A 20,087-nucleotide genomic window follows, 5' to 3' on the forward strand; every position below is an offset into this window, starting at 1 on the left:
TATTAGATTTGGGTTTGGACCAAACTTTCTCAAATGGATAAAACTCCTCTATACAGACCCAAGAGCGAAAGTTAAAATCAACAATGAGCTTTCTGAGACCTTTTTTTTGGAACGAGGTACAAGGCAGGGGTGCCCTCTTTCCCCCTTATTGTTTGTTTTGGCAGTGGAGCCACTAGCCATCGCTATTAGGGCCAATCCTGATATACAGGGATTTAAGAGAGGACAGGTAGAGGAAAAAATTGCACTATTTGCTGACGACATTCTGCTCTTCCTGGGGGATGTTCAGGCCTCGGTGAAAACGGCAATGAAGATAATTAGAGAATTTGGTCTGATATCGGGATTGACTATTAACTGGGATAAATCCGCTTTGTTGTCGCTGGAACCGGGGTTTATTTGCGCCCCCCAGGAAATTCAGAATCTGAAACAGGTCGAGAAGTTTAAATACTTAGGGGTGTGGATTACTAGGGAGGTAAACTCTTACCTGGAAGATAATTTATCTCCTCTCCTAGTAAAATTAAAACAAAAGGCTGATATCTGGAGTCGCCTCCCCCTTTCGATGGCGGGCCGCTGCAATCTGGTCAAAATGGTATGGCTTCCTCAAATTCTGTATTGCCTCCATAACTCACCAATATGGATAGGGGAAGGATGGTTCAAGAAAATAGAATCCCTATTTAGACTCCTTATATGGAAAAAGGGCCCCTCGAGGATTAGCTTACGGACCCTGCAGCTCCCGTTGGAACAAGGAGGGTTGGCGATCCCATATCCTAGACTTTATTACTTAGCGGCCCAGCTACAGCACTTAGCTGGAGCAAGGGCAATAAGTGAAGCTAACCCCTGCCATAGGCTGCTAATGCTAGGCTGTCCGCATAAGACGCTTGTGGAGGCGTTGGAGGCAAACTCATTTAATATGCACTGCCCAACAATCAATCAGACAGCGAAACTATGGAAAACAGTTAAGGCCTTACTAGGATATCAAAAGACATCTGTGTTGGCTCCCTTATGGGATAATAAAAACCTAGACGAGCTATTTAAAGTGGAAAGATCTAGGGAATGGGAAACTCAAGGGATACATAGGTTAGAGCAAATTGTCCAAGGTTCATCTATTAGATCATTTTCTGACCTAAGATCTGAATTCTCCTTACCAAGCCGCTCATTTTACAAATATCTCCAGATCAGACACGCAATTCAGGCCCAATTTAGATCGCAAGAGATACAGTTGATCCAAGTCCCGGTGATATCTCAAATCATGTCTCGAGATACGCTCAAAGGCTTGATTACGTTTATATACGCCAGGCTGGGGGACAAAGTGTTAGATCAAAGCGGTATGATTAAAAGTAAAATGAAATGGGAGAGTGATGTGGGTCCAGTGTCCATACCCGATTGGGATTGGATAATGGAACAGGGAACCAAGGTTTCTATCTCCCCGGCACAGAAAGCTTCTCAACTCTTCTTTTTTCACCGGGTATATTATACACCTAGGAAAATGTTTAGAATGGGATGGAGGGATAATGATCAGTGTCCCAGATGCGGCCGGGTTGGAGATTTTATTCATATGTTCTGGAGGTGCCCGAAACTTTTCAGATATTGGACACAAGTTATAGACCATGTGAATGAGATCTTCGGGTTGAAATTAAAGGCAACAGTGAGGACTTGCTTGTTGGCTATACCGGAGGGATATAATATCTCTAAAAATAAATTTGCACCAGTTACCAGATGCCTTTTCCAGGCAAGGAAATTAATTGCCCAGAATTGGCAAGCACACTCTAGCCCACTACCAGAAATATGGTTGGCTAACATAAGAAAAAATATTGGAAATGAGAGGGTTTTTTTTGTTAAGCAGGGTAATGGTAAGGAGTTTAAAAAGATATGGGGCCCTGGATTGGGGAAACTAGGGATTCCCCTATAAGTAACTGCGATGGAACAAGCGCTTTTCAGCTTGTACAATTCTACTATCTATTCTTAGTATGTATTTAATTGCTTAGTATATTTTCTTATGAGCGGGGGATAGGGGGGGGGGGGGGGTGGAGGAGGGGAGTAGGGAGAGGGAAATCTGTTCTAGATATGAGGTATTAGGGCAATAGATATCGTCACAATGGGTAGTCTACAAACACTAGGGGATCTTTTATTACCTTTGTATTTAAATTAAATGACACAAAACTTTTATGTGTTTACACTAAGTCAAATATTTGTATAATTAAATATGCCACGATGATGTGGAATTGAGAATGAGACACGAGTGAGCGTTAAGCTGAACCTAGTCTCTGCTAAAGAAACACTGATGTGGCAAGAAGAGAAAAAAAAAAAAAAAAAAAAAATAAAAAAATAAAAAAAAAAAAATAAAAAAGTTTATCTTCTAGTAAACACTATGGGGTAAACGGGGTATTGGACTTGAGGTCCCCTTGACTACATGTAGCACCCTGGTCCTAAACAGGGTTGCTAATAAATCTAGTTGTGCTAGGTGGTAACTAGCTTGGCTAATTGGTAGTCTTTGATCAACTGATTTCTGTCCTAAGTCTGAGTTTAATTTGTAGCTTCTGTCTTCTGTCAATAGGTGGCAATGTTTCCTTTGGCATTAAGATTATGGATTACAGTGAGTTCAAGCTATGGGTAAATAAGTTTTTTCAGCTAATTAGCAGGAGTTTCTTTGGCCGCTTTGCTAGCTGGGTTAGGTAATTTATTTGGGAGGAGTCAGGTGAGTTAGGTTCTTCCTGACAAGGGCTGCGGCATGGATGTGTGTCAGACAGCTCCTGGTTGCTAGGCCTGAAGCCTGAGGCCTATAGAGAAGTCCTACTGGCTGCTAGGTCTACATGAGGCCTATCTAGTAATTCAAGGTTTCACAAAGGAGGAGCAGCAAAGGTTAAGCTCGAAGCCTGGGACAGAATCATGTGTGTTAGAGGCTCAGCCCGATGGGAGCCTGTTCATTGCCGGAGGTAAAGTAGAAGCAGTTTCCGGAGGACGACTACTCCTGTTACCAGAGGCAAGTTTGGAAGGGATGAAGGAGTACCAGAGCAGACACTTCACTAACCAGGGATGGTGAAGTAGAGTTGCCACCTGTCCAGGATTCCCCTAGACAGGTGACTTCCCAGTAGGGTTTCCAGCTGCAGTTGTCTAAGTTGGAAGTGTCTGTTACACTCTCTCTCTCACACTGCCCAGCATTAACACCCCCCCCCCCCCCATACAGATGGGAGAGGAGAGAGGGATCGATCTGCACCTCTTCCTCCCGCCCCTACCCCTCTGTGTCTGCCCACTCCAATCCCTGGCACTGTGCCTCAAAAGGGATAGTGGGGGGCAGAAATTTGAAGCCCAGAAGCCACAGATACATGGATTCAGATATAACAGGGGACTCTGTGGACTCTGATGTAAAGTTAAATATAAATTGCTGTGCGCTGCTAAAGTGTTTGGGTTTGACTTGAAGAAAAGGTGGCAACCCTACATTGAAGTAACTGGGAAAGCTTCAGTGGAGACTCATCCAGGAATACAGCGGGTAGCTGGGAGTAAAACTTGAAGGTGTATGGCAGGTGTGTAAGTAAAGCTTAAGGATAAGTACAGTGGTTAGCTGTGGGTGAAGCTCAAGGGATACAGCAGGTAGCTGAGAGTCCAAGAAGTCTAGTGAGAGACGGCAAGCTGCGCTTGAGGATCTACAGTGGGATACTGTGAGTTAAGCTGGAAGATCTACAGGGGGATACTGTAAGAAAAGTTGTCGCTATAGGAGACAGTAGTTGCTACAAGATACGGATTGCTGCATTCAGCTTAAAGGCCTGTTATCTGTATTGCTGTCTGCTTAGTTCTATTTCTGGTCTGTGGAGTTTGCCTAAGGGTGTCCTGTACCCTAACCCTCTCTGCCACGGTTCCTTTTAAGAGAAATAAACTCTTTGTTCATTTTTACAAAAAGTGACTGGCGCCCAATCTTTCCACCTTGCATCACACCCATTATGCCTAGTAACCTGCACCCAGAGGAGGAATGTCAGTTCCCCCTGACTCTGGAGGTCACCATCAGGCCCTTGGAAGTCGGGGAGACCGCTACATACAATTACATGTAATAGCACAATAAAGCCTTCTTAAACAGAAAGTATTCCCATGTCTTATTCCATCACATATTCCAAAAATAAGTGGATTATTCCTTATTTCAGAAAAGTTGGTGGAGCCATGCAAATCATTTATTTATGCCCCAACCGGCAAATGCACATCCAGAACCACTGGTATACAGTTCTTTGAAAAAGTATTCATACCCCTTGAAATTTACATATTTTGTCATGTTACAACCAAAAAATGTAAATTTATTTTATTGAGATTTTATGTGCTAGACCAACACAAAGTAGCACATACAGTGCCTTGAAAAAGTATTCATCCCCCTTGGCATTTTTTATGTTTTTTTGCCTCACAACCTGGAAATAACATGGATTGTTTGAGAATTTGCATCATTTAATTTACAAAACACGCCCACAACTTTGAAGATTTTTTTAACTAAAAAGCATGAAATTAAAAGCGCAAACTGAAAAGCGCTAAATGAAAAACGTGACAAGAAAAGCATGACTCAGCACTCACCAAACTTCTACTAACACTAAATTAGCAGAAGGAGCCCAAAGGGTGGCGTTCAAGAGCTGAAAAACCACGAAGTACGTCACAATGTTCGTAATTGTTGGCCAACATTGTGTGACGGTGTGTATGCAAGACAAGTTTGAGCCAATTCCCTTTGGACCAAATTCCACGGTTTCGTTGGCCAACAAGTGAAAAAATAAGTGCATGTGACATACAAAAAAGTGCAATTAAGGGTGGGCTTTAAGTAGGAGTAGGAACTTACCCTGAACCGCCGGGGGCGCAAGGCTCCTGACAGGAACAAGGTTTTCGAAAATGGTCCACATAGCCAAAAGGCCTGGTGGACCCCTCTCCTCATGGTTAGCCAAAGCTGACCAATGAGTAGTAGGTTAAGAGGCTCTCCTGAAGATAGACTCCCCAGTTCAGGAGAGGAAGGAACCTAATGGGCACACATCCTCACCCTAGACTTCAGGGTAGGCCCGAGGTCCCGCATCCTCCATTCAGTTAAAGAAACACACACAAAAGTAAAAGTGACAAATGTGGAGGCAAAAAATACATACATAAATAGTGGCTGTGCATTGGCTAGGCCCTGAGATTGTTTCAGACTTTTTGACCATCAGTGCAGTGTATGTATGGCCTCTGTTTAGTTGGGTTTGGGAGTTGGGACCCAACGAGACACTATAGCCATACAATTTATGTTGAGAAAGACTAAAGAATCAAAAAGCCATTCAACTGAATCACCAGAAGGTGTTCACATGTGTCATTCCATCACACATCCCAAGAATAAAATAATTGTCTTTATTGCAGTGAATCTGGAAACCCTCTTAGAGTGGAACAATTTCATGGATAAAAACAATGCAAAAGCTATATTTATACAAGAGGGCATGACTGCTGAGGCACAATGGGCCCAGGTACAAATTAAAATGTAACATAAATCTATAGAAACCTCACCCTTGCCCCCTCACCCCATTAAATAAACACACTTACAACCATTAGGTTGCAGTATCGTACGTGGTGGGGCTGGCAAGAGCCTGTGACGTCCATCTCCTAGAGGAATGGTGGCGCCTGGCGAGGCAGGAGGGAGATGAAGGAAGCAGAGGTCCAGGGGCGGAAGACCGACCGCCGACCCTGAGGAGCCTGGGTGGCCAAGGACAGCAGCCGAGCAGCAACCAAAGCAACCATGGACTCCAGGCAGAGGACCCGTGGCAGATGCAGTCGACATCCTGGGACTAGTAGGAATCTCCCGCCCTGCCGGGCACAGGGAGATGAGGCCGTGCAGCAGACTGAGGCTGGGCTGTGGTGGCATGCAGCCTGTGTGAATCTCACGCCCAGCCGGGCGCAGGGAGGTGTGGGTATGCAGGAGTCCACGGTGAGGGAAGGACAGCCGGAGCAGATTGACCATCTCCTGCCTAGCGGGGCGCAGAGAGATGCTGGTGTACAGAAGTCAGCTGGAAGGGGTAGGTAGCAGGTGTGGAGTGGCCGTCTCCCACCTAGCCAGGCGCAGAGAGACCTGGGCAGTAAGGAGACCGAAGCAATGGGTGGGCAACATGGGATGTATTCTTATCTCTCACCCGGCCAGGTGCAGGAAGATGCGGAGCAGACAGCACAGGCTGGGCAGAGTGCACTGGCACATTCAAATCTCTCCTGGAGAGAAGGAGCCACTGGGGACAGCAGCGCAGATGCTGGGAGAGCCAAGGAACCACCCTCAGGGAGATGTGAGCGGGTGGCCGGAGGGGACCCTGCAGAGACTCACGGACTGTGAGGCCTGGAGGAGGACACATGGGAGGATCTCCATGGAACCCCCCCTCAGCCCCCATCCAGGTCCCGGAGGAGTGGACCCAGGTACGGCAGCGATGGGCACCCGTGAATGTGGGACAGGGGCAGGGACCGCTGCAGCTCTTGCCCTGCCAGGCACAGGGAGGCAGCCAGGGGAAGAGGCAGCTGGAGAAACCCAGGCAGACTGTAGTTGTAGTGTGGCTCTAGGACCCCGGAGTGATAGATAGGTAGACCCGGGATGCCATGTTCCTCAAAAGACCCAGAATTCCCTGGAGCAATACTTTTCTGAGCTCAGGCCCAGCCCATCCCCCATAGTATATCCAATCCTTGGTGACCACTTAACCACCTTGTCCTGCACCTGGCCATGCCCCCATCAGTCAAGGCTCTCTTTCCCTAAGGCGCTCAAGAGGCCTTCATTAAAAAAGATAGCAGTATATGAATGACGGCTATAAATAAAACATCTCACAATAATACAAGTTCAGATAGGAAACCCAAATTAACCAAAAAGTAGGTGGCTGACGTGTTTCGAGATAAGATTTTAAGTCTCTTCTTCAGAGGTGTCTAGATATGAATCAGGACCCATCTGTGAGACATTGATGAAAAAAAAAGAAAAGGAGAATTCTGCTCTAGGTTAAAATCAGGATATCCAGGCACCTTTCATATGTTTTTCCCAATGCATAGACTGGAGGGGGGGGGGGGTTGGGGACAAAATTCCACACAAAAAAGTCACAACTGTAGAGGTTCGCCAAGCAAGGCAGCAAAGGTAAGATCCCTTAGGAATCACAACAGTGTCACATCACTGGATGGTCCTGGACTAATCAAAACTGGGCAATGGCGGAAATCAGTGACTCTCTGCCCATCGACGCTCGCCACCCGCCTCACAGCCTGTCAAGTCTTATTTTTCAGGCCCTGGGTACTACTGGGTGTGGAGCGGAGGAAGATCCCCTTCTGCCAGGGAAGGCAAGGAGATAAGTAGGCAGGCAGCTGGCTCGGACTTGAGCCAAGGCAAAACATGTGAGCAGAGCTGGATGGGCATGCACCTGAAACTGAAGAGATATTCCCTCCGCTCCGACCAGCACATGATCATCAGAAAGGGGCGCGGATAATGGAAAAAATACACCCCCCTAAGCTAGTAGGAGCGACAGAGCAGGGGTGTGTAATTCAAATTTTTTTTTTTAATTCTGCACTGACTGTCTTTGAAATTGCCCCAGCCCCTGTTCAAATACAATCCGGGGACAAAACTGGGGACAGACTTGGTCCAGGGACAGTGTCCTCAATCCGGCAACTGTCCCCGGAAACCAGGGATATCTGGTCACCCTAGCATAGGAGTGGATTATGGGATAACTAGTAGGAAGACCCAGCATGAGGAATGGATCTCATGGTGGTCAGCCCATTGTGTACCCAAGGTGTTGTGCACAGCAGCTGTGGCAAAATGCAAATGGCAACAAATATGGTAAAGTAGGCCATGTTCTTTTAAGCTTTGCCAACACCAAGAGTTTTTTAACAGCATGTTGTGTTTTTTTTGCATGAACATTTGCATGCCTGATTGATGCGTTTGGGGTGCTATTATCAACGAATGGCACAGCAACCAATTTACACGTGTTCTTATTCTGCTTTAGTGTGAATGCAGTCTTGTAGCTGAAATCCAGGCAGAGATGCAAAATATCAGTGAATGCAGTTAAGTATTCATTAGAAAAAATTTGATGTATTTTTAAATGCAGCTATTATAAGTATCTTAATCTGTCTTCATAATCCCTATCATCCCTGTATGGCAGGATGCGGACTGGTGGGGGGAGGACCGGGGTGGGGGGGGGGGGCGAGGAAGTCTGTGCCAATCAGGCTTTGCTACAGTGTATAACTTTGCTAACAGGAAGAATGCTAAGAAGAATGTGATGACTTCATCAGTCTCCTGCTGCTCCTTCACTGTCCAATAACAAGGCTTTATTGCTTAACTGTGGTAGAGAAAATTGAGATCAGAAACCTAGCTGTGCTGTCTAGTAGTAAATCTCAGTATTGGGTGGACAGATAAAACAGCTTCCTTATACTATATGTATATCATGTGTGTATTTAGAAACTTGCCTGGAGTTCAGCTTTAAAAATCAATGTAGCCATAGATGTATAGAGTAAATGTTAGCTTTTACTTTACTTCTTGTATAAGTCCATTAGACGATTCATAAGTGGAATCTTCCGCATTCCGTCTACAATCGAAACAAACTAATTTGCAGCCTAAACGAACTAAGAACTCAGCACTTATTAGGCAGATTTTCCATGAATCTGCATGAAAATTAAATTTCGCCTTCATCAAGGAGTGAATAAACATATGGAAGAAGGTGTAATCTTATTTATCAAATATCATTTGTATAATTAAACACGAATATCATAAAAGGTCGGACAGGGTCCCCATTTGCATGTGTAAGTTATTTGCGGGACGTCAGTAGCAATAGACAGTGTAGATGGATGGGGGAGATTATGGGGTTAAATTAGGCTCAATAATGGCCAATTACACAGTGATCAATCAGAATGATAGATCTAAACAGCAATACAAAAAGACTGCCTAAGCGATTTTCTCAGACGTATTCCTTACTAAGCTTTCGTGTTCTCTAGTTTTTACTTTCAACTTTTATTTTCTTTTGTTAGAGATTGTCTCAGTGAATCAATGCCACATTTACATGATTAAGATTTGTGACATATGGAAAATAATTGTCACACACAAATATGTACATATATATACTTCTGGGGGGGGGATTAACAATTAGTTCTGTGTAAATATCGTGGGCTTTTCCATGTGCCAAATTAACAATGGTAAAAGACAATTTGCACTGTCCTTCAGACTTTAGAGGGGGCAGACTGTGGCCAGTGAGAGCAGAAAATGCCCTGGCATCAGTGGGAGTAAACAATCCCTATGGTCAGTAGGAGGAGGAATAGTGTCCCAACATTGGTGCCTGTGGGTGGAATAGTGTCTCGTCACTGGTGTCAGTGGGTAGAATAGCACACCATCATTAGCGTCAGTAGGAGGAAGAGTGCCTCATCATTGGTGTCAGTGAGAGGAATAGTGCCTCATCATTGGTGTCAGTGAGAGGAATAGTGCCTCATCATTGGTGTCAGTAGGAGGAAAAGTCCCCCAACATTGGTGTCAGTAGGAAGAATTGTTCCCCATTGTTGGTGTCAGTAGGAGGAATAGTGCCCCATCATTGGTGTCAGTAGGAAGACTAGTGCCCCATCATTGGAGTCAGTAGGAGGAATAGTGCCCATCATTGGTATCAATAGGAAGATTACTGCCCCGTCTTTGGTGTCAATGGGAGGAATAGTGCCCCATTGTTGGTATCAATAGCAAGATTACTGCCCCGTCTTTGGTGTCAATGGGAGGAATAGTGCCCCATCGTTGGTTTCAGTGGTAGGAATAGCTCCCTTTCATTGGTGTCAGTGGGTGTAATAGTGCCTCATTATTAGTGTCAGTAGGAAGCATTGTGCCCCATTATTGGTGTCAGTAGGAAGAATAGTGCCCCACAATTGGTGCCAGTAGGCAGAACAGTGCTCCATCTTTGGTGTCAATGGGTGGAATAGTGTACCATCATTGGTGTCAGTGGGTGGAATAGTGTACCATCATTGGTGTCAGTGGGTGGAATAGTATCCCCATCATTGGTGTAAATGTGAGAAATAGTGCCCCATCATTGGTGTCAGTAGGAAGAATAGTGCTCCATCATTGGTGTCAATGGGAGGAATAGTGCCCCATCATTGGTATCAATGAGAGGATTACTGCCCTGTCTTTGGTGTCAATGGGAGGAATAGTGCCCCATCACTGGTATCAATGAGAGGATTACTGCCCTGTCTTTGGTGTCAATGGGAGGAATAGTGTCCCATTGTTGGTGTCAGTGGTAGGAATGGTGCCCCATCATTGGTGTCAGTGGATAGAATAGTGTCCCATCATTGTTGTCAGTGTAACAAATTGGACTCCATTTTTGGTGTCATTTAGAGCAATCATACCCCATTGTTGGTGTCAGTGGAAGGAATGGAAGCTTTTTAGCAGTAGGAGGAAATGGGCTGGATTATAGCAAGCAAAAAGTCTCAGTTTGGAGACTACTGCTCTAAATGTTTGATTGTTGGGCAAAATAATGAAGCACCTGTACCAATCTTCTTTGGCAATGCATGGTATTGCAAAAACAGTTTGCTGCGCTTAGGGTTGATCAAATTCATGTAAAACATGCAGAACACGCAAAAAAAAAAAAAAAAAGAAAAGCATAACACACAAAGGGTTAATAAAGTCCCATTAGGTGATTAAATAAAGTTCTTGTGCTTAAATTGACATCTCCTGTGCAATGTTGTTCAGACTGGGTGTCCCACATAGATGAACGCTCACCCTGGATATTGACCAACTATCACTAGTATGGTCTAATAGGCATGTGGGGATACCCATAGGGAGCCTGTTGAAAGGACATCTCTTGAAAGAGTGCACCTCATAAATATAGATGGAAATGACAAAGAAAAACCTTCATTGCGCAATGCCATAAAACCAGGTTTATTGAATTATGTGTTGAGATTGTTGAGATGTGTTTTTTGTTTTGCAGGTTTATACTTACTTGTAGATACAGCTTTGGTCTGATGTTGCATCTGTCCCCCAACACCTCTACACTGGGAACCAAGCGGTCAAATGTGGTCCATGGCTCAGTTCTCACAGCTCCCCGAGCAGAGAGCTGCTGACTGTCAATCAGCAGCTCTCTGCTCTGCTCCTCCCCACTCACTGGAGCGCTGAGCTGTGGAGGGGCGGGAGCGGGCTTCTCAGGCTCTCAGTGGCTCGCTGAGAGCCTGAGACGGGTATTAGTAGTAATCCAAACTCCTTGGTCGGGATTACGCGGTGCCTGGACTGATTTCTGTGACATCAGCAAGAAGCAGACTTCAGTTCGCTCTCTCCTGAAAACGGGTCACAGGAGTGCAAAATGGATAGCACTCCTGCGATTCACAGGAGAAGCCCAGCCAAACGAGCACTGTGCCCCAAGCCCACCCAGTCGGTTGACAATAGTGAATTAATATATTCACTATTGTCTTCCCTATTCTCCTCCCAGCCAATCAGGAAGCGGCTCCTGAGACCCGATTGACCGAGAGGAGAAGCAATCATATAGGCCGCAAAGGAGACACAGGGGAAGCCGCTGTGAAACCGAGGAGGAGACGGCAGAGTGAAGCTGCCGCCTGGAGGAATCGCTGCCCACGACCTAGATAAGGCAAGTGTGGGGCTGGTGACCGACCGTTGGGCGGGAGAGGGGTTGCAGGTGATCCGACTAACCGGGGGGATGATCTGACTTTAATAAACTTAATGTGATACAACTTCCCAGTCCTGTGTGATACAACTCCCTAGATCCCCTCCGTGCAACTTCACAGTCCTTTCCGCCAAAAGCGATGACGGTGATGTGAGCTCTGTGTGTGCCTGCAGAGGCTGGAGCGATGTATGCTGAGGATGGAGTGCAGTGCTGTGTGCTGGTAGGGATGGCGGGGGGATGGAGGGGTGGCCGGTGGATTGTTTGTGCCCCCCCCCCCCCGAAAAAAATAAATAAAATACCAGTCGCCACTGGCATTTTTGTTAATTATACCATTGCTGTGTATCGTGACCTTTTAGGAATATATTTATGCAGACTTGTAATGATACCGAAAGCTCCACTTTAAGGTGTACTTCTGACTTTACACAGTTCCTGTGTTTGCTAAATAGAATTAGCTTTTCGCTGTTACCTAAAATAGCCCTTTAGATGAAATTATGAGAACTTGCAAACCTAAATGACTTCACTTCTTTCTAAACAGCCCCCTTTATCATTGTAAAACACACGTCCGTAACGCGCAGAGTGAGAAAACACTCCACAAAGCCATTAATAACAGCACAAAACAAAACACTGAAGGCAAGTCATTTAATAATCTGTTTCCTATGGGTCCGTAATGAAATAGTTATGGTTTTCCCACGAGAGCGATAAGGAGATATTAAAAGGTCTTTCCAATATCTTTAATAGCTAAGGGCAATAGCCGATTCAATAGATTCGATCAAAATCACCGGCATGCTCAGCTACGCCTGATTTATGTCCCCGACTCCCTCCAGTCATTACTCATCTTAGTTTGCTTTTTCACCGCTCATAAATTATGTCTCATAAATAAAAATACACAATCAAGGAAATCATATCAATTCATCCGCAGTGAATAAATGGCTGCCCTGTGGCACTCTGGCCAACCGCTCCTAAACAGGTCAGCTAAAAGCTGCCAATGGACAGACTCGCTGTAGATGTTTTGGTGAATTAGTACTATAAATTGTTAAATGGAAAACTGTCTCTTTATTTGATGAAAAAGGAACATAGATAGTTCCCACATTAATATACATATTATTTTAAGTGCATTCAAACCCAAAAAGTACCCTTGTACATTTTTTTAAATTCGAAATACTTGTTTCTTTGTTCTTAACAATGGCGTAGTTATTGCCATTTGATCTTGTCTGTGTGTGCTCTTTCTATGGGCTTTCTTTTATAGGGTGACAACCTTATATGCACACCCAAGCTGGCCATACACTGATCGAAATTTGGCCATTTCAGTTTGATTCCTCTAATGCCGAAATTTTGGGCAGCAAAAGACCGATAAGAGCTTTTCATCGCAGAATGAGACCATGTGTATGCTTCATCAGAATTTAGCTGGCCGAATTCCCGCCAGCAAAAATTTGAGAGCATGTTCTCAATTTTTCCAACGGAAAAACTTTCTATCTGAAATTCTGATCGTGTGTATGCAATTCCGACACGCAAGAACGAACGCATGCTCAGATTCAACTACGAAATGGAAGCTATTGGCTGCTGGGTATTGAACTTCCTTTTTCTAGTCCCGTCGTACGTGTTGTATGTCACCGCGTTCTTGACGGTCGGAATTTGCTGTGACCGTGTATATGCAAGACAGCTTGAGCGAAATCCCATCGGAATTCCGTTGGGAAAACCATCAGAGCTTTTTCTGACCAAAATTCCGATCGTGTGAACGCGGCATAAGAGCTTTCGGTGATAGTGTGACAATGCTAACTGCCAGGTCCCAATGCAATCTTAGCATTGTCACCTTTGCGTCCACACTTAAGCTGGCCATATACTAATCAAAATTTGGCCAATGCATTTGATCGACTTCTGTTGAAGAGACATATTAGAAAACTTTTCTCGATCAACAGTTTGCTGCCGGTGTATGGTCAACTCTACAGGAACACTCAAAGTGGCCATGCTGATATGCAACATACCTGTTAGGATCCCAACTGCAAGCCCAAGACCATGCCCCCTGCATCACCCAGCAGTGCTTGACTGACAACATCTTCTGCAAGAAGGTTGACAGTCACACTCAATTTTTAAGCATGGTCTATAAGGGGCATGGGACTATCTGAGCTTGCAGTGATGTTGCTTGTTGGACACCCATTTTAAAACCATGGGCATTCATTTTGAGTTACCCCTTCCGCTTCATCCCTCAGCATCAAGAACAGTCTCCACTCTTCTTAAAGGCTTTCTATAAGATTGTGTAGTGTGTCTGGGGAGAATTGTGCCCATTAAGCCATTTGTGAGGACAGGTACTGATTTTGGAAGAGAAGACCTGACTCACAATTGTAGTTCAGTAGGGTTGAGGTCAGGGCTCTGTGCAGGAAACTTGAGTTCCTCCACACCAAACTCATCAATAATGTCTTAATGGAGTTGGCTTTGTGCTGGATACTGGAAGAGAGAACCGCTGTCAGGGTACCAATAGCAGGAGGTCTCTATAACTCAGCATCTGTCAGAGCATGAGAAGGGCTCTAGGACCCATGAACTCCATCAGCACATTACTTGGGCTTTTATAAGGAAGTCAGCCCTTGGCTGAAGTGCTGTTTGATCATGAGCTGTTACCGACGTTCCTGTGTTACCTGTGATTCTCGATTACCAACCTGGCTTGTTTCAGACCTGCCTCCTGACCTTCAACTCACCTTGTTAAATGGATTTCCTCAGCCTGCTACCTGTCTTGACCTCGGCCCCCACCTAACCTTGTCTCCTCTGCTATCCACCTGGCACCGAACCTTGGTTTGTACATACTACCCTCTGTCTCAGTGACCCTGGTTACCTGCTACATCTCACAGACGCCACCTGCCTGCAGTAGCCCCACAGCACATCAACGGTGTCCTGAGCCTTTCCAGCAAGTAACTCTGCAGGCGTGCTGTGTGACTTTGGGCCTGACTCCTCCTGTCTCACCTCCAGGGAAGTCTGGAACTGAGTTGCAAGGGAGACCCTCTCTCCAGCACTTTGGTACCTGATAACAGCCTTCCACACAATTGTCTAAAATTACTTTGTATGTTGCAGTATTAATAGAATCCTACACTGGAAACATCTGCATAACTCCATAATTTAGAGGGATAGTAATAGATTTTTGGTCATAAAGTAAGGGTAATGGTCAGATGTCCATAAACATTTGACTATATAATATATTATTTATGTTTCTGATTAGTAAAAAAAAAAAAATTATGAGAACACCAATGGAAACTCAGTTGTCTGAATACAAAATCCTATTAAAAGTCTCTCAACCTACTGTATATAGATGTTCCGTTTCTCAATAAGTGCCCACAGTAACATTTTCATACCTTATACTCATATTCTGTGAATGGCAGCAATATCATGTCCTGAAAGGACAAGGAAGAACCATTGTAGACCAGTTCTGTGGGAGTCACCTCTTGAAAATCATTCAATTTCCGGCGATAAACTTCATAGAGGAGGATTTTCCCATTTGGATACTGTGGTCCATTCCAAGCCAAAAATGGAGCGTGGCCATGGGTCTGGACATCTATTAGAGGGGAGGGCTGGGAATTTGGAGCAGCCTCTTGTGTATGGCTAGTTGCCCATTCACTTAGAGCACATCCTAGTATAGTACAAGCTTCAACTTTTGCTTCATACCTTAAAAAAATAAGAAAGAAAATGGATACTGCGTAATAGTAAAAAAAAGAACTTACACCAGTGAAAAGTTATCAGATTTTTTTCATAGCTGAACTTCAAAACAGCTAAATATACATATTTTTCGGTGATGCGGTTTATAAGTCCTTGTTCCTCCCCCAGACTCTGACTAGACTATGAAATGAGAAGTAACACACTGACCATTTCTGTTACTCTGCTCTCTCCACCTATAAGTATTTCACTCATTTATCATTGCAGCACAACTTTTTGACTCCTAGTGCTGCTTCTTTCTGTTTCCATCGGAATATCCGTCGGACCGAATTTTCCAACTTGCCGGAAATATTTTCCGACAAAATGCTCCGATCGGACATACTCCGATCATGTGTAGAGAATTCTGATCGGACAAAGTGCCACGCATGCTCAAATTCCTAGACCAAAGCTATTGGCTACTAGCCTAAACGTAGTCCCGTCGTAACGAAATAACGTCATCACGATTGGATTTTCTGACAACTTCGTCCGACTGTGTGTATACAACAGTTTTTGGACAAAATCCAACGGATTTGGTTATCGGAATCTCCGACCGCGTGTACAAGGGCTAAGCTTTCTTATATAGGGGATTGCAAAAAATAAATAAAAAATTCCAGGTCAATTTCAAACTCTTACACTGTGTGAAAAAAACAAAACACATTTTATGAGGTACTTAAAGAGGAAGTAAACCCTGATGAGTTTACTTCCTCTTTTTTTCCCTGCAAAGGTAAAGCATAATGGACTACTATGCATCGCATAGTAGGCCCATTATGTGTCACTTACCTGACACAGGAGCCAGCGAAGTCGCGCTGTCCCCTGTAGTCCACCGCATCCATCTTGCTTGTGGTGTCTCGCAGCTGCGCCTCTGTCATTCGGCGAAGCCGCAATGACGTCACTCCCTCGCATGCGCACGGGAGTCGAGAAATGCGGCAGCTCCATTTTTGGAACTGCCGCGTTCAGTGCGCCTGCGCGCCGCTGTCTACGGCGCATGCGCCGTAGACAGCGGTGCCCGTTTTCGGGCAAATATCTCCTAAACCATATAGGTTTAGGAGATATTGCTTGGACCTACAGGTAAGCCTTAATCTAGGCTTACCTGTAGGTCAAAGTGGTTTGTAAGGGTTTACAACCACTTTAAAATGTTGCTAAACCCACAACAGTAAAATCAGTGTGCATGCTTGTTATACTCACTGTGGAACGCAAAGGGTTAATTCTGTGCATTGTGTAAAAAGGCTGTTTGATCCTGCTCTTCTACCACAGTCCCCGATCCATCTGCTTATAGTACAGAGCTCTAGGAGTCACTCTTCACATGCTCAGTTTGGTGTGTATTGCTAGAGAGCTTTTTTTTTCTTTTTTGGGAGGGTACATGTGATGAGCACAGAGCCAATCAGCACTGTCCAAGACAGAGGTCCAGGTCTCATGCAGCCTCATAGGACAGTCAAAGGAGAATTAAAACTCCTCCTACAAGCTTTACCCAGTGCGTGGCCAGACACTGATACACATCATTGCTATAAACTGCTGATGAGAAAGGGTATTTAGAAGTTTATATTTACTAAAATAATTGCTTTTCCATGTTCTGTGTACTGTGGGAGACCAGATATAGTGAATTCAGGGTCCTGGGTTTAGAAACACTTAACGAACAGACTTTAAAGAAAAGCCATCCATGCAGATTGGATAAGATTAACAAAACTATTAGCATGGTTTCAATCAGCATCCCTTGATTTTAACCATTTTTAGACTAGGCAAATTCTGACACTTTTTGTTTACATTTAAAAATCAGTATGATACTGCACATGCACGAAATGAAGCACATGACATCATGCGCTTTATCCTCCTGTGTGTGCCATACAACACTATATGTATCCATTGCATACAAAATTGTGAGCCCTCGGGGGAAGGTTTTTTTTTGTTGCAACAAATGCATGTAGTGTTGTACATCGCATGCAGGAGATGAAGCGATCACGCACATGTACAGTATGAAAATACTGAAAGATCTCATGAGATCTTGCAGTTTAGGCACAAGATTTCTATGAAGGCAATAATGACGTTGCCTTCACAGGAAGCATCTGTGCAGCCATGGCTAATGCAAACTATAGGCTGAGTAAACTTGAGCTTTACATTTTTTTTTTAACACAGATTTTATATATAGAAAGAGGGGAGGAAACCTTACTTGGTTCATTAGACTACACAGCAAAAACATAGGTGGGCCCATAAAATGTGCTTTATGTATTAACTTTTTAAAAGTTTTGAATAGTGTGGGGAAGGGTTTGAACCGCTGCCAAATTTCTACTCCTGTCCAGGGCTCCATTAAAGAGATTTTTCCCTCACCTAGGGTCATGTCACACTAGTAATCCTGTTGCTGCCAAGAACACATCTGTGACAGGATTGCTAAAAACGGCAGAGAAAATACTTACCAGCTATACACTTTGAACAACTGGAGACAGATTCTGGACTAATAATGACTATTTAACAGGCAGAAAGGGGTGGGTTAAGAATTCTCTTAGAAGCATGGGAAAAGGACAGAGATAAAAAAAAAATCATAAACCAGAAGTTCAGAAATTGTAAGATGGTATACAAGCTTAAACGTTAAGGCATTTAAACTTACTGAGTATATGGGTTTAGATTCTTTATTACAAAAGAATGTTCAGTCCGAGAAACAAATGAACTGTTAAAGTGGTACTGTGTGACCTTCATTTCAGCTGGGTGATGAACAAAGAGAGTATAGTTGAGTATTTCCCCATTGGTCTTCAGAGGTGCTTGCCAAGTGCCCAGAATCTCATGGGCACTTACAGCTTGTAGTTGAGGTGGCTCCATCCCAGAGGGTGAAGATGGGTGAGTTCTAATTCTGGAAGGACTACTTAAGCAACTCCCTTTGCTGTTAGTTGCTTGGATGATATATGTAACTTCTGTCCCAGGTTGTAGGCCAAAGTCATGATAATGAGTATCCAAACCAGCATAAATCAGCTGGCCATTTCGATATAGTTCATAATTTCTGATTTCACCATTGGGCTTGTCGGGGCTTTGCCATGATAGTTTAATAGATTGGGCACTTGTGACTGTAAAACTTGGAGGTTTGATGTGTGATGGCGGAGCTTCCATTGTTCGAAAGTGAGTCCGTGAGCTAGTTGTGCAGCCTCCGCTAGTACAGGCCACCAAGCTGATGTTATATAACGTAAAAGGTAATAAGCTGGATATGTTCTTGGACAATCTCTTCCCAGCAAAATATGTCTCATTATCTATTTGAATGATGTACTTTGTAATTTCCCCATTGGGCACGGATGGTGGATCCCAAATCACATTGACCTCACTGGAGCTGAGAGGCTGAACAATAGGTGGTTTTACAAATTTTGGTGGCCCTTCTAGAGTTTTTATAGGAGTAGGGTTACTGGTGGTGCAGCCACCTAACGTGCAGGCTGTTATGGAATAAGTGTACTCGGTATAAGGTAAAACATCTTTGTCTGTATAATTAAATGTTGAACTATCAAAGCTAAAAGGTAATGGAAGGTTGTTTTTTTGCAATCTGAAATAAACAACATTGCCATTTTCATCTCTTGGTTTTGACCACTGGATAATGATTTGATTGGGATTATCAATGTGAGATACCTTTGGAGGAATAAGATGACCAGGAGCCGCTTGACTAGTCTGAGCCACCATCCATGGGCTATCTGTGTACCCAACAGAGTTCCACCCACGAATTTTATACTCATAATGTGTCCATGGGTGTACACCAACATCTGTAAATGTAAACACCTTCTGTTCTGTGTTGGTTTCTTTAAAAACAACATTTTCATTCATTTTTTTCTTGTTGCCTGGAGAGTTCTCTTGAGTGCACCTTTTAATTACTTCATAGCGAACCATTTTCCCATTTGGTTGGGACGGATTAGACCAAGAAAGTGTGATGTGGCTGGCATTAAGGGATAGGATATTAGGGGGAAGCAAAGAGGATGGAGAAGCTTCTTCTGTTTGGATACGTTGAGGAAATGTTCGGGTGCATCCAGCAGATGTACAAGCTTCAAGTACCAAATAATAGACCGTGAAAGGTTCCAGACGACGAAATAAAAACTGCTGAGCCAGGCCACTGTATTCCAGGTTATCGTCACTATAGATATTGTACATCTGGACAAAAATGAAAGACATGTAAGTGATAAAATAGTTTTGATTGCAACCCAAGGCTGAACACCAGAAAAACAGCTAAATAAACAGATAAAATATGTACTGTATTCCGTCTATCCAGTACCAGGATTTACACAGCTGTGTCACACAGCACAATCCAGCATTGCAGGGTGTGGGGTGCTGATCTTTCTCCGATGCAGTTTCACTTACAGGTCTCCTCCCTACTAGAGTTGAGCTAAGGTTTGGTTGAACTCAGCTGGTTGGTCTGCTATTATATGACAGTTTACCATGGGCTTGGGCTAAAACTTCCTGCCTTCTGAGCTCTGCTGTACATGAACTGCAAAAAGCTGATACCATTTCACATTCAGGTACTTGAGCTGCTTGCTTAAAAAAACATGTATGTAGTAATAATTTCAGAGCTGCATTAATATCTGTTGTGACAGCAGGCAGGTAAAATTACCTGGTTGCATCCAGGATGGCAGGTATGTGTGTCCTAAATTCAGGCTCTATGCTGATTTGTTCCACTAGGGGGAAGTGCTGAGAGTACTTTATTGGTGACATAATAAGCCCAGCTCAAGCAAGTTGGCTCATTAGGGCCTCTACAAAAGTTCCCAGGCTGGTTCCATCCTTCCATCCATAAGTTTTGTGCTGTGTAGACTGGGGAGCGTGATACCAACCTGTGTGGTGAGACAACGCCTGTGTGGCAATCCTCATAAACAGGGAGATAGGTGCTGGGGGCAG

General features: G+C 44.1%; 1 protein-coding gene across 1 annotated transcript in view; it reads right to left on the minus strand.

Moving 5' to 3' along the window:
* LOC143986676 (usherin-like) overlaps positions 1-19,349 on the minus strand; it is a 105,207-nt gene extending 85,858 nt beyond the window's left edge. The window contains exons 1-2 of the mRNA XM_077485083.1: positions 17,839-19,349; positions 14,903-15,212 (exon numbers count right to left, since the gene is read on the minus strand). Coding sequence (XP_077341209.1) covers positions 14,903-15,212; positions 17,839-19,349 — 1,821 coding nt within the window. The remainder of the gene's footprint in view (positions 1-14,902; positions 15,213-17,838) is intronic.
* Positions 19,350-20,087: the final 738 nt, after the last annotated feature.

The sequence above is a fragment of the Lithobates pipiens genome, unplaced genomic scaffold (assembly GCF_037356315.1).
Source record: "Lithobates pipiens isolate NorthernLeopardFrog02 unplaced genomic scaffold, aLitPip1_a1.2 Scaffold_18, whole genome shotgun sequence".
Classification (NCBI taxonomy): Eukaryota; Metazoa; Chordata; class Amphibia; order Anura; family Ranidae; genus Lithobates; species Lithobates pipiens.